At 37.4% G+C, this 14298-nt stretch overlaps 1 protein-coding gene across 1 annotated transcript; it reads right to left on the reverse strand.

The window, feature by feature from the left end:
* Positions 1-1641: 1641 nt before the first annotated feature.
* On the reverse strand, positions 1642-12662 carry LOC103715870. Its single transcript, XM_008803646.3, has 7 exons — positions 12267-12662; positions 11529-11875; positions 11297-11402; positions 10809-10938; positions 9958-10698; positions 3038-4985; positions 1642-2342 (listed from the first exon to the last, which is right to left on the reverse strand). Exons 2-7 carry the CDS (start codon positions 11725-11727, stop codon positions 1921-1923), a joined length of 3546 nt encoding a protein of 1181 aa, XP_008801868.1. The 5' UTR covers positions 11728-11875; positions 12267-12662; the 3' UTR covers positions 1642-1920.
* Between the last annotated feature and the right edge of the window lie 1636 nt (positions 12663-14298).

Consider the following 14298-nt stretch of genomic DNA (forward strand, 5'->3'; position numbering starts at 1 on the left):
AAAGAAAAAGATTCTCCTCATGGGACCTGCATTAGTGGTGATGTTGTTGGAGAATGAAGACTTTGCAATTTTAATCATATATAATAATTTCTTTCTTTTATAAAAAGAAACTATGTTTCTCTCAAACAAAAAGGATCGTCATATTTGTAGCAGCTGATCAGAGGATTCAGACTGCATAACCTGTGCTAATGATGTAGTGAACTCACGATCATTGTTCCTACATGTAAAGAGACATATAAACTTCTACTAAAATTTATTTAATGGTTCCGGTGCTGGGGCACTTAAACCACTTTTGTTTAGGTGCAGCCGGCACAAGATGGCATTAGTTTTGGATTTTGGGCAACACTAGAGTCATCTGCAGGGGATTTAGCTTATGTTTGGATCACCTCCGAGTCTAGATTAATTAAGTATCATGCAGATGCTTACGCCAAAACACAGAGTCTAGTTAAAATATTAGATCTTGATTTAAGCACATATTTTGCATAACAATCTAGATTTGCAGTTGAAATCAAGTCTGGATCTTATATTGGTTAAATATACATCTAATCAGATCAACTTCTAATTATTGAAGACAAAGAATGTTACAACCAAAAAGAAATGAAAAAGATTAGATCTCCAAATAAATCAATTAAAGTGATGATTCTAACTTAACTCGGCGCATCATCCCACTCCACCTGGCTCTTCCTTTCCTCTCTTTTTCTGAATAGCAATCTTGGAAATTTTATATAGAGCAAACAGATCAGAGAAAAAAGGAAAGAAAACAAGGAAACAAAAATAAAATCAAGTTCTTATATTCAGGTGGTGTTCTTACCACCTTTGAGTACAAGAAGACCAGGAGGAAAGAAGTGGGTTGGAGCCATGGTCCTGAAGTTGGGAAATGCAGTGAAATTTAGCCTAATTTTTCTTGCATCGAACCTCAATTCTTCTCCACCTTCACCTCTTTACACTCTCATCCCCATGCTTCTTTCAATCTTAATTTTACAAGCCTATTGGCGACCATAAATTTTTAACCTAATTGTAAAGACTTTACTTGAAACCTTCGACATACTAATAGGCACAGCAGCCAGACAGTCATCAACACAAGCAGGGCTCATGGTATTATTTGTGGCCCCTTTCCTATTCCAATATTATAAATGCATGTGGTTAAACTCAACAATGCTTAGGCCTGCCCAGACCCATTTCCATTCCTAGTCATGAGAAAGAATGTAAGAAATTTTGCCTAGCACTTGGAGAACAATTGCCTATCAAATGATCCATCTCAATCACCAAGGAAATGGTTTATCTCAATCGAAAATGCTAGAGATCGCCCGCTGCTGATCATTGCCCAGTTCATGAGGAATTTGAAAGTCGATTTGCTGAGCGGCAAGCAAGGCACAGCTAACATCAGTGACCAGCCGAGTATGACATCGATCACTGTGAATCGAGCAATGATCATTAGCGGGCGACCGATGGCAGCATTGTAATTCAGTCTAGAGTTGCAAAGCAAAACCTAGAGAGAGAGAGAGAGAGAGAGTCATGATATGCAAACATTAAGTTACTCACCAAAAGGCAATACTAAGAGAATTTACAAAAGAATAGCTCATACCGCACCCTTTTCTCAGATGCAAAACAAAACAGCAGATCATCAGCACAAAGCAAAACTAGTAGGAAAACAGGGAAATGGACTGTCTCACAACTCTGATTCATCTTGTGAACTGATCAAAAAGACAATAATTTTGCAAGATCATGTTACCAGCTCGCAGCATATTCTACACATACATCGGAATGGGGGCATACATGCTGATGTTCCCCTGAAAGTATAGAAATTTCATTCTTCGGAAAGAATACAGAGATCTCTACAAATACTGGACTGAAGGGGAGAGAACGTGGCAAACATTGCAGTTCTTGTCAAAATATATGCACTGAATGAATTAGAACTCTCTACATCACTGTGCAGTTGCATTTTGATTCCAGCTTCGGGGGCTTTACACCATCCACCGTGTTTGAAATCTCAGCATTTGTAGGCGTAGAATCTGATTTTTCCAAACTATTTCCCAATTCTGCAGAAGGTAATGTGGTCAGGGTCTCCAACTTTTTCCGTTTGACCTTCCGTGAATATGGACTACGTTTATTGGAAATCTTGCACAAGTCTTTCTGATCAGAAACAGATTTTCCTAATATTGTAACTGTTGGACGGGGAACCACAGGTGGAACCAACTCCTTTTCCATCCCAATCGTTGCAGCCCTGTGGGCCAGATCATGAATGATAGAACTGCAGAAAAGTATGCTGTCAGTTGCCTCTTCCAGCGTCAAGCTTCTTAGCATTTGTCTCTTTGGACCTTCAACCATTACAGTTGGTTCTTCTGTCAAAGGCAAGTATGAGTCAAAATAAAATCATAATTTTACAAATTCCAGTTGATAAAATAAAATAAACTGATGGTGGACAAGCAACCATGATGTGGGAGATTTGAAACTTGGAATATCAAAATGTGGTTCTTTTTATTTTCAGTAATTAGGGAATGACTGCAAAGTTTTATTAGTGGCCTTCATCCTGTATGTTTTAATGTTTCTAAATTAAGGTCAATGAAATTATAAGAACTACATCATTCAACATCTTTGACAGTACCAGAAGATACCAGACGCTAAAATGTGCAGCAAAGGTTATGTAATAGATTATAGAAAAGCTAATTCCTCCTGTGGTGACATGCACCTCTAGATGGAGATATTTGGATCTATTGCTTATTAATAATACATGTTATAGAGCAACATCAGCAGGTTCACTTGTTGAACCTAAGTACCTTGTAAAACATGATCTTAAAATATTGGTCACAGTAGAACCTCAATAAGAGAAAACAAAAGGATACAGCAAGCAATCAACAATATACCAAGACCCTATTCTCCAAATTTCACTCAAAATTGTCTATATTAATCAGTATTTACTTTCCATCCTGAGAACTGAGATCCTTGCCTAATATGACAAAATAATTCGAAGAAAAAAAAGGCTGCTAATGGTATGATAACAGAATATCATGACAAGGTTGGTAGGCAAGCCACATACCGTGAATACAATGATGATGTTCAGCAATGTTAGATTGAGATGCAGAAACCAATACATCCTTATCTGACGTTGTGGAGATACGACCTTCATGAATATCCTCCACATTGCTTGATATTTGGGAGGGTGTGCACTCAGTTTGCGAGTCTTGAGAATTATGATGATCATTTTGTTCTCCTATGACCACAATAGAAGAGATATGGGTGGCAGCATCAGAAATATCAACTCTACAGCCAGTATCAATTAGCATATGATCTTCTGTACTAATAGAGCAATCTGGAGTAGTAATTATTACTGGGTCTTGGATATTTCTTTCATTATGTTCACAGAGAACTTCATCAACATTGTTTGAAGACGTACATTCCTCATCATTTAGGTTATCGGCCGATGAAGCCTCATGCAAATTAATACTCAACAGGTGACTCAATGATTGCGAGTCAGATGCATTTGATGCCACGTAGCTATCAGCACAGACTGATAAATCTCCACCGACAATGGCTTGCCCAACAGATGAGTGCTCCATGGTATTCAGCTCTGTACCTTTAGAAGAGTTATGTATTTCAGTAGCAGAAAACTTTTGTTGCTGGGCCTTATTCTCCATACCCGCAACAAAGCTATCAAAATCAGCTCCTGTTTCACTTTTGGCAAGAACTGGAGCTTCAGAGGCATTTATTAAAATTTCTGAATGTGAACCAATGCTTCGAGTACCTGAGTTACAATCACTTCTGACATTGTTCATCTCACCCTTCCTGCTGCTTAACTGGCGCTGAACAGAGACTTCCGTGTACCTAGATGATCCCAGATCAACAGAAGATGAAGCTGAGGCACTGTCCCTCCCAATGCTGCGCCTTGTCACACTCATATTATCTCTCGCATATGATGGCTCAGAGCAAAGTATATTTGTAGCAGAGAAAGCTCTGCCCTGTACAACAGGCCATTTGCTGCTGCTTGACCTTTGCAACAGTACTGAAATACCTGTACCTTCAGGACAGTCAAACCACAGGCTCGGTTGGCTAGTGGGCTGTGATTGTTGAGACTTGTTTCTATTATCAGATTCAGGAATACTCACTTCACTCTGGCTGTCCATTTGCTGTTGAGAAAGGTTTAGCTCTTCCTGATCCATTGCCAACTGAAATGGAGAACCGTCCGGCAAGACATCAGGCTCTTGTTCGCTGTTTCTTCCACGTTGACTAACCATAACTTCACCACCGTTCCTTTCTGACATTTCAAGCACTCCTGTTTGTAGCTGCACTTCACCACACAATCTATCTTTTCCAGTCGAAATGCCTGGCTCACCCATTTCATCATGAATTACAAGAACATTAGCCCCAGGTTCTACAGAAGCTAAAAGCCTATATTTTGCAGCACATTCTTCACAAACATCCATGTCACCATCCACTTCCATGACATGGAAGCGTTTTCCACATTCAGAGCAAATGGCAGTAATTCCATGAGAGTCAACCTCAGAATGTTCATTGGCAGCATTTGAAGTTTGAGAAGCAAATGCAATACTCAAAGCATCACCAACATTGCTCATGGAATTTTCTAACTCAGGTGAATCAATTGTGTCAGTCATAGCCTCTTCAAAGTTTTTATTGGCCATACTTTCATCAAAACATTCATTACTGCTTTGGAGCTTACGGGCATCAATACTATGACCTGCATCTTCATTTATCTCATCCACTTTATCAAACATAAACACTTCCTCTTGGGTATCAGGCTGTTGAGTCTTTCCCCAATCACCAGCCAGATCACTCTGCTCATGGTCACTATCCTCCATATCAGGAGCAACACTGGCTCCATGCTCAGAGCTTGCATTGCTGCTTGTTGTAAGTGAAGAATTTCTAGAGAACATAGGCCGGTGCAAACTGTTTGCTTTCCCCACATAAAACGTGGTCGTAGGGACACTTGATAAAAGTGGCCTGAACATATTTTGTGGAGTCCGATGATCCTACAGAAATGTGAAGCAAAAGAAACTTAGTGCTAACATAAGAGGCATATGCTGATCAGATTGTTTGCTAAATTTATAAATGGATGATGAACACATGAACAGAATGAGAAAGATATCAGCATGCAGTCACTATGACATTGACATAATGAAGCCAAAACTTGTAGTCATCAAAATCGGACCAAGAGAAAGAGGAACAGCAAAATGAGCAAATAGGTTTGAGAAGGTAATGAAGCAAGAGCACATGCAAGTGAAGGTTCATTGCCAAGCCTATATATGTATACTAGTTCTTTTGTATATTATCATCAGTAAAACACAAGAATTATAACATTGATAACAGGCACCATCATTATAGGTAGTTCTATATAACCTTCCTGAATAGTACAAAATAATGACAAATACCAGGGGTGATTCAAGATATATTGCAAAACTTTATGATTTTTTTATGTTCCAAACAGTGACATGGTTAGTATGTTTGTTTCATGATAATATAATATTATTATCAGAAAAATACCACCTCATCATTTTGTAAACCTCTCTAGTTCTTTTTTTCACTTTTATCTCATTATATTTTCTTGATCCTAACAAGAAACTTTATATATGTCAAATTTGCACAATCTCCTCCGCAGATTTTTGCCCCGGGAAGAGAGGAGGGGGGGGGGGGGGGGGGGTGTGGAGTATCCTAATAGGCAGAGTTATTCACATGAATCTTGGGCCAGACCACAACAACTTAACTCAGCCTACTGTTATGCTGTAACTTGAGGTCCGATATCTAGTATCTTAAAGAATAATAGAAATGGTGAAAGTCCCAAATTAGTCCTATTTGCCTATTTGAAATTTCAGCAAATAAGTAAACTCACATCGCAAAAACAATAAAAGGAATCTATATCTCTGCAAATAATCTCTCTTTGCAATCATAAAAGATGGAAACAAAAGAAAGGTAACAAAACAGACACTGATCAGTAAATATGTATCAAGGAGATTGAAGCAGACTAGAAAATACAATATTAGAAAAACATATGCACAAATTGGGGATCCAAACATAAAATCACCATATTTATGCCTTGCAACAGATAGAAGTATGATAATCAACAATATTTCATAAACCACAAAATGATTCCTCCTGAAGAAATCTATAATCTATTGAAAGAAAACTTCTCCTTTCCATGGCACGTCTCTTTCTTCACATCTGACTTATCCAACCTCTGACTGTTTGGAGATTTAAAGTTTCTTAGACTGCTCTTCACCCATGAGCATTTCAAGTTGCTCCTATCCCAGATGTTATGATTATACAAGAACACTTCATAGATAAAAAGAAATATTTAAATAATGTTCAGTTTAGTTCTCTTCATCTATAATTTTTCAAAATATCGATATGAAGCCTAAGAATGCCACACTAACGTGGCAACTACGAAGCATGGTCAAATTAGCACTTGATTTTCTAAGAAAGACTTTGGACCTAATCAGACATAAAGTATTAGGTTCACTTTGAAAACTAAATTCAGAAATCCGATTGACAGAAAGGTGCATAGAACGAAAAATATTTAGAAATAATTTTCTAACATGCCGCACTTTGCAGTTCAGGCATGCTGGTTCAATGTTCTATGGGCTATCAGCACATTAATTTTTTAAAAACATAATTATTTAATCTTTAAAAAGTACTAAAAAATAGATCAAATTGATCCTTGCTTACAAACTCGCCAAGTTGTAAAACCCGAAATCAAGAAACCTATCATACATAGAGGTTCCTGAACCAGATATTAGCTATGCACATAGATGAGCTGTTAAACGCATTTATATTACATGTCTCTGTTTTCTTTATTGTAAGCCAATGGGTAAAAATAGATGAAACCGAGCTAATGAATTTTTTGTTGATATTTATGCCAGGCTGTAGGCTGGTTTTCTCTTTTTTGTTCCCTTCCCCCTTAAGAATCTAAAACTAATTTTACAATGGGTTACATCCCAATGGGAATGCATTTTATTTGATCATTTGTGTAACATTTTTTTTGGTTTAGATGAAAATTTTTGAGGGTTGTTCCTATGTTGCAAAGGTTTAAAATGGAACCATTGCTCTGTATCTCCTTATCAAGAAAGTAGCCTTAAAGGTTTCGTGGCAGGCCTCTTTTTCGCCTATTTACCATGGCCTGGAGCAAATTCTAGAGAGGTGATGTCCAAAGTGGGCAACCAGCTGTAAATCATGCTCAATACTTTAGCCCCTTCAACTTAGAGTTTACTCTAAAATTAATTCCATAACTGAGAGGAGAAATTTTAGATGACGATGACGATGATGATGATGATGATCTAATAACTAATATCACAAATTAACAATTTGCATATGTAAGAACTGTCCCTCGAAGGAATACGTTTTGACTAGTCAAAGCTTTTGAACAACATTTGCAGTTAAAGAGTATAATGCCAAATTTAATGTTCAGAGAAGAAAAACATCTGGAGAGATCAACACATCTAGCAACGATGTTCTCTTGTTCAAAGAATTATCTAGGTTTAGGGAGCAGAATTTGGGAAGGGTACAAATAAGCCTTCTTTGAAAAAGCTGTATCCAGAACTAACATCAGCTTCCAGACATTATGCATCTATTTTTTCTTTTTTTTTTTAAACAAAATAGTTGGAAGGCCCCTTGTTTCATGTTATTCATGGATGATAAAGACAATTGTGATCTGAATGCTTGTGAAATTTGGCATTCATTATGTCTGGTAAGCCAAAAGGCAAGCATCTTTTCCCTTGGTGATTATAAGATGTAATGAAGAGCTTTTGAACTATCTAGTATTATAATAGACACTCGTGTTAGCTGTGTACTTGTGTGTGACTCCAAGGATACATGTCAGAAATGTATCTGAATCAGATACATATCGCACACTTGGATACTTAGCTTCTTTTTTTTCCAGCTTTTGCGGATAGATGGATAATTTGATTTTCCAATGATAAGTTCAACGCACCATAATAATGTTGATATGGACTTTTTTTCATTTTTAGAGGCTGGTCGAGGATGTAGATATTGAAATAACTGTGCAAAATATCCTGTCTTGTATCTCTTAACAATGAGGAAGTTTGAAAGTACATATAGTGAAAGACCTTAACAAATAATATATTCTATTTTTATATAGTATTGAAAAATAAATATGTGACTAAGCTATCCCTGTATCACCCTTTTTTAACTCTCTTGCCAAGTCAAACACTTGGAAATGTGTCTAAATTCAATTCTCATATCCTTGTCCATACAACACTTGTTGTAAATGCAATTACCACCAACTTGGCAATAATCTTGTTTCAAGGACTTCTCTTTCTGCCTGTAAACTGTTGTTAAATAACATTTTTTAAAAATTTTCTAGAAGGTTCTTTCTATTCGATTTCCTATCTGTTTATGCTCCATCCTTCTTATTGATTTTTCTGCCAGTATCTCGTGTCTGGTATTGCATTCTGCATTTACAGCTAAGCTGCAAGTGAGAAAGGGTGTATCTCTGGAATTGTACCAAACACTACCATGAGAGTGGTTCAGAATAACTTGATTAAATATGAAAAAACACTACCAGTTGAAAATTACGCAAAAATAAGATTAGGAACAGTCAAAACCATTTGGTTACATTAGTTCTGCTATCTAAAAAAATAGAGATTAAATTTTTAAGTTTCTTACATTTTTTGAAGTTTCTTTCTATATTGGTTGCAAGATAGTGAGACTAAAGAATGATGACATGACACATTGTAGCAAAAATTGTGTGCTTTCAAAATACTCAGGAGGTTGAAGCAAGATAATTATATATGGAAAGACTCCGAAAGATTTAAAAAGCTAAAGCTTGGTTATAAAGTATGTAAATCAAAGCTTATAGGTTGGAATTTTCGAAATGAAGTGTTGTTGAACACATTTGAATGTTATGGGCATAGCTAATAAAGGCTAGAAACAGCACTAATATTGAAACAGGCTTGAATTTGTATTTAAGGGTTGAAGGAAGATCAAGAAATTTAAAACACCAACTAACAATTGCGATGAAGGGTTTGAGAAATCATAGTCGCAGAGGATTACAACTCCTGATAAGAAACATGAGAAGTAATGTTTTCGAAAAACTAAGCTTAACAATCGGATTCGGGTGTAGTTTAACAAACTGAGGGGCTTACTTCTATTAAACCCACTAAGCGCAGGTTGGGCATGCAGGCACTAGGTTTAGATTTTGAAATAACAAATTGGTACCAACCTGGTAATTTGTTTTCATTCTTGATGCAACCACCACCCTGTTGTGTGCTCCCTTCCCACCAATATCATTTACAAGTCCAAGCAAACTCAAGAGCCCTATTGAACAGACCTAGTCCTAATGTATGCACAATACACAGTCCCACATTATCATAAAGAAGTAGATTAAGGAAGATTCTAATACAAGAAATTCTATCACAGCTTAAGCTGGCTATACCAAAATGAAAAATTCAATAATTATTGTCCCCTCCCTTCAGTTAGTTTTATTAGAAACTATTATCAGGGATCTAATGAGAAGTCTTTGAATAGAAGTGAGGTTAAGGAAGATAGATTACGGGGACATGAAAAAGCACCATTATGAAGATGAGATTCTAGGGATTTTTTTTATTTAGGCGCGGGATGTCCCACCAACCTTCATTCATTGAGAAGCTGAAGAATAGAATATGTAAGATTATTAATAAACTAAATGACTGTGGGTGGTAGAGACTGAAAAGAGACATGATTGGTTAAAAACAAGACTAGGAGGCATGGTTAAGCAACTGCCCATTATTTTCTAATATTACATAAATATGACATTAGAAGATTTTTTCACTGAATAAAGGTTTACTTGAAACTAATGACAATTTCAATTGACTGATCAGAGGACTCAACTTGCTCTTTGAACAAAGTACAGATACTTTCGGAGCTAATGCAAAGTAGTCGAAAATCATATAACTGTTCCAGAATATATTTCAAATAATGGTAATAATACAAGAAGCTATAGGTGAAATTTACCATCTGTCGAGGTGCAGAATCAAAAGATCTTTTCGGGGCAGAACTCACAGATGGCATTCTGGATGGCTTCTTGGAGAATGCCATAGCTCTGCTATTCACCGATGCTCCATTTTTTCTTGCTGTGGACCTGCCATATGTTCCTACAGATACAGAGCGTATTGACTCCACATCATCTTCACCAGAAGAAGCCTTACTATAAGAGCTTAAGCGATCTCGCTCATGACTATGCGACAAGCTGGCACTTCTTGACGAAGATGGTGATATTGACTGCCTTCGAAATTTTGATGATAAATCCCTTCCATTTCCAGATGCTGGAGACAACCCCCTCACACGTGATGTTGACCGATCCGATAGAGAAGTTCGGAGGTTTGGCGGTGCATCCGAGGAGAAACCAGGGAGGTTTGATTGCCAACCTCGCAATTTTGGTGAAGCAGAATTACCCCGACTTGCCTTTACTGGGGAAGTTCCCCTTGCTCCAGAGGAGAACACCTGCCCGCATGAACCAGTGCTCATCCTTTGCAATGTGGGAGTTGAAGACCTTGGAGTAGGTTTTGATGGCTTTGTTGGAGGAGTTATTGATCTTCGTGACGGCGTTGTTGGTCGTAAAACAGGAGGGGGGCTAGCACGAGGAGCTGAGGACGGCCTTACTCTTGATTGAACTGCACTATAACTAGATCGGGGGGATGGGCTTAGTCGACACGGACTGGCACTGCTTCTACCTGTCCTGTGCACCTTCTCACCCTGTGATCATAGATAAATATGAAGGACACTCCTAGAAAAGTGTTAAATACTAAGCACTAGCCAGTTGAACCACAAAAAAGAGGAACAAATGATAGAGAAGTAATGCTTACCATGGTCGATCTTGATATTGAAATGGGTTGACTTCGTGGCCTCCCCCTAGGGGCCAGGTTAACTGGTTGAGGCTCATCATTATCATCATCCAATGAAGGAAAAAGAGGAGTATCAGGAGGAGTCAATAGCCTGTTTCATAGCAATGACCATGGCATCATATGGATAACAGCTACTAACAATATATAGAGAAACAAGAAGAAAATATTGAATTAAATATATTTCTAATTGCAATAAATGCATCAGAAGGAAAACTTATGTAAATGCTGTAAGGTATTGCACAGTTGTAACAATTCCAAGAATTCATTGGTTAGCTGCTAATACTTCCCTTTTACAGTTCACAAAATTCCAGTGTCAACAAAAATACCACGTCAGCTGAGCTTATATCAGATATGCATCCAAGTTCTCCATAAGTCACAATGAACAGGATATCTTGTTTCATGATATGAAAGAGTAAAATGTTACAGACTGTTTTACGAAAAAAGCTCACCAATCATAGTCATTTTTCTCGCCATCTGCATTCAGTAGATCACTGCTCTCTCCTCGAGCTGGAATGTTGATGTTGAGCTTGAAATCTGAGAAGTATCTCAATTTTGCTAATAACACCAAAAAAAAAAAGGTTAATAGCCAATACATAAAACTAGCATATTGATCAGCAAAGAACAAAGTATAGAGGCAATGAAATGTGTAGATAACAAAACAAGGGTGACTTGAAGCATTACAGATAGAGTCATCAAAATCATCTGTCGAATGGAGCAAGAAGTTTTCTCTCTCGCGATTCTGCATCTCATTGAAAAGTGCAAGATCGTCGTCTTTGGCTTTGTGCGTTAGCCCACTCTCAAAACTTTGGCCCCTCTTGTGTGTATTTTCCATTCTATGGTCCCTCCCAGGAGAGCACCTCAATGCAGGTGAAGGAGGCATCTTTTCCAACCACACTGTCCCCTCTCACCGCAGCTCCACCCCTCCCTCTTCCTCACGCACCAAACTGAGGACTCCCATCCACCAAAAAAACCCATGACATGCAATCTTCCATCCAGAATGAGTCGAGCAGCGGTTCTACCACCATAGCCTGTAATACAAAGTCACGATTACTGTTCTAGACTGAAGAAAAGAACAGAAGCAAGCAATCCACCAATTCAGGCAGTAGGACAATTGTTATCTTAAAATTCAGACAGATTTCTGTGATTGTAGACTTGGATCAAAACGATGACGATGCTATCATTGTCCGAGCCAAGTGTTTTCTTTGGTCAGTTCATTAGTCAAACCCTAAAGTAGGAATTCGCATTGTCCAAGAAAAGACAATAAAACTTAAATTTTGACACAACCTATTAGGAAAAAAAAAACCGAACTTTTTACAACCCAGCACAACAAGCAAGCAATCTCTTCAAAACTTAGCAGAAAAGGAAACAAAAAAATATAAAAAATTTCTAAAAATTATCAATCTAAGCGTCACATTTTACCATTTCCACAGCCCAATGGCCTCTGATCTCTTCCCCTCCCGAGCTCTGAAGTTAGGTTTCCTCCACCATCCGCCCAATTGCGTGCAGAAAACCTCTCCTTTATCAATCACCTGCCCCCGGAGGGCAGCATTCGGCGATTCGCGGGCGAAATCGAGTTGCAGATCCGGCGACGAAACCCTAACTTTCCGGGAATCCGAATGCCAGAGCGAAGAGAGATTGGATCAAGCTACGAGTGTTTGGAAGGGAGAGGAATCGGAGAGCCAACCAACCTCACTAGGGTTTCTTTTTAATTGTTTTCTTTAACTAAAGATTTTCCCGGAAGCAAGCTTTTTTCTTTCTTTTTTCCCTCTCGCGCTCCGAGTGAACACAGCTTCGCTCTCGCTGGAGTGGGTTTCGCTTAGAATTTTTTTTCTTTATTCTCTGGTTTTTCTTTTGTCAGGAATTGACTGGAATGACACTGGTTTGGACCGAAATAACAAAACTGGGAGAGAAAAAAAGTACCTGCCATCAATGTCAACCCCACCCCTTCCGCCATGGATACAAGTGGTAGGTTCAAGGGATAAGATGGTTTTGGTCTCACCAACCTCAATGGCGATGCCCTTGTGCCATGTCCATTGGCATGCAATATTCTTGTGCGATATGTAACCTTTTATTTATTTAGCTTCGTCTATGTGATCTAGTCGATGGCTTTGCTTGCAATGTTAGATGAATCACTTTGTAAAACGCAATCCAATTAAATAGTTGATATGCTATATATATATATATATATATATATATATATATATATAGGGGATTGATAACATATTCTCTGTTATGGTAGGTTATCAATCTACCCATTTTTCATTAGACAAAAAATATCCGTACATTTTATAACTTTTAAGGATACTTTATGACTTTTTATAATCTCACATTTACTCACCCTCTTAACCCCTCCAATTAATGCTCTCTCCCTCTCTCTCTCATACATATACATATACATGTACATACATACATACATACATATATAGACATCCATACATACATAGACATACATGCATACACACATACATATATATATATATATACACACAGAGAGAGAGAGGAAGAGAGCATTAATTGGGGGTTGAGAGGGTGAGTTAATGTGAGATTGTAAAAATACATAAAGCACTCTTAAAAGTTACAAAAAATAAGAGTATTTTTTGTCCAATGAAAAATGGGTAGATTGATAACCTACTATAACATAGAGTAGGTTATCAATCCCCATATATATATATATATATATATATATATATATATATATATATATATATATATATATATATATATATATTCTTTTATCCTGCATTATTTCGGTCGAAGAAAGATAAATAAGTAGATTTTATCCAAGCCTAATAGACCATAATTTTCTAATTTGATGTGTTGAATTTGCTATTATGAATAGATTCTAGAGAATAGTAAAGTCATAGCATATTTTTATGTGGCCCATGACGTATGTGGTATTTACTTTCTATACTTTACGGAGAACTTTATAATTTTTTTTTAAAAAATTCTGCCTCCTTTTTGTTTGATGATTGGTTATATACATGAGTAAGGATCGTCGTCTCGGTACCGGACCCATACCGATACCATACTAGCATTATATCAGTATAATATGGTATAAAAATCTTTTGGCATACCGAATGTTGATACACCATTCATATCAAATATCGGTACCGAACCGGTATGCTATGGTACGTTTTGTACCTTCCGGTTTGGGTTGGTACGATGTACATAAGTAAATAGAAGATTATGTTGGAGATAATTGTGGAGATCATTGTGGAGATAATCACGAAGGAGCAAAACATGTCCAATCCATATAAAGACACCACAATTTCCGTTGTATGATATTCTGTCATGATTTGTATTTCCATGTTTTACTTCTTCGTGATTATCTCCATGATGATCTCCACAATTATCTCCAACAATTGCTAGTCTTAAGCAAGTACCCAAAAAAACAAAAGAAATCCTTAATTCTGGGATTTATCTAAAGAGAACACCATGATAAATCTATACT

This window comes from Phoenix dactylifera, unplaced genomic scaffold (assembly GCF_009389715.1).
Source record: "Phoenix dactylifera cultivar Barhee BC4 unplaced genomic scaffold, palm_55x_up_171113_PBpolish2nd_filt_p 000328F, whole genome shotgun sequence".
Lineage (NCBI taxonomy): Eukaryota > Viridiplantae > Streptophyta > Magnoliopsida > Arecales > Arecaceae > Phoenix > Phoenix dactylifera.

Excerpts from the sequence above, each read along its gene's own strand:
- LOC103715870 (XM_008803646.3), bottom strand. The coding sequence starts at position 11,727 with ATGCCTCCTTCACCTGCATTGAGGTGCTCTCCTGGGAGGGACCATAGA. Across the intron at positions 11,403-11,528 it reads TGATTTTGATGACTCTATCT|CAAAATTGAGATACTTCTCA; the intron begins GTAATGCTTCAA and ends TGGTGTTATTAG. Across the intron at positions 10,939-11,296 it reads GAGAAAAATGACTATGATTG|GCTATTGACTCCTCCTGATA; the intron begins GTGAGCTTTTTT and ends GCTATGAAACAG.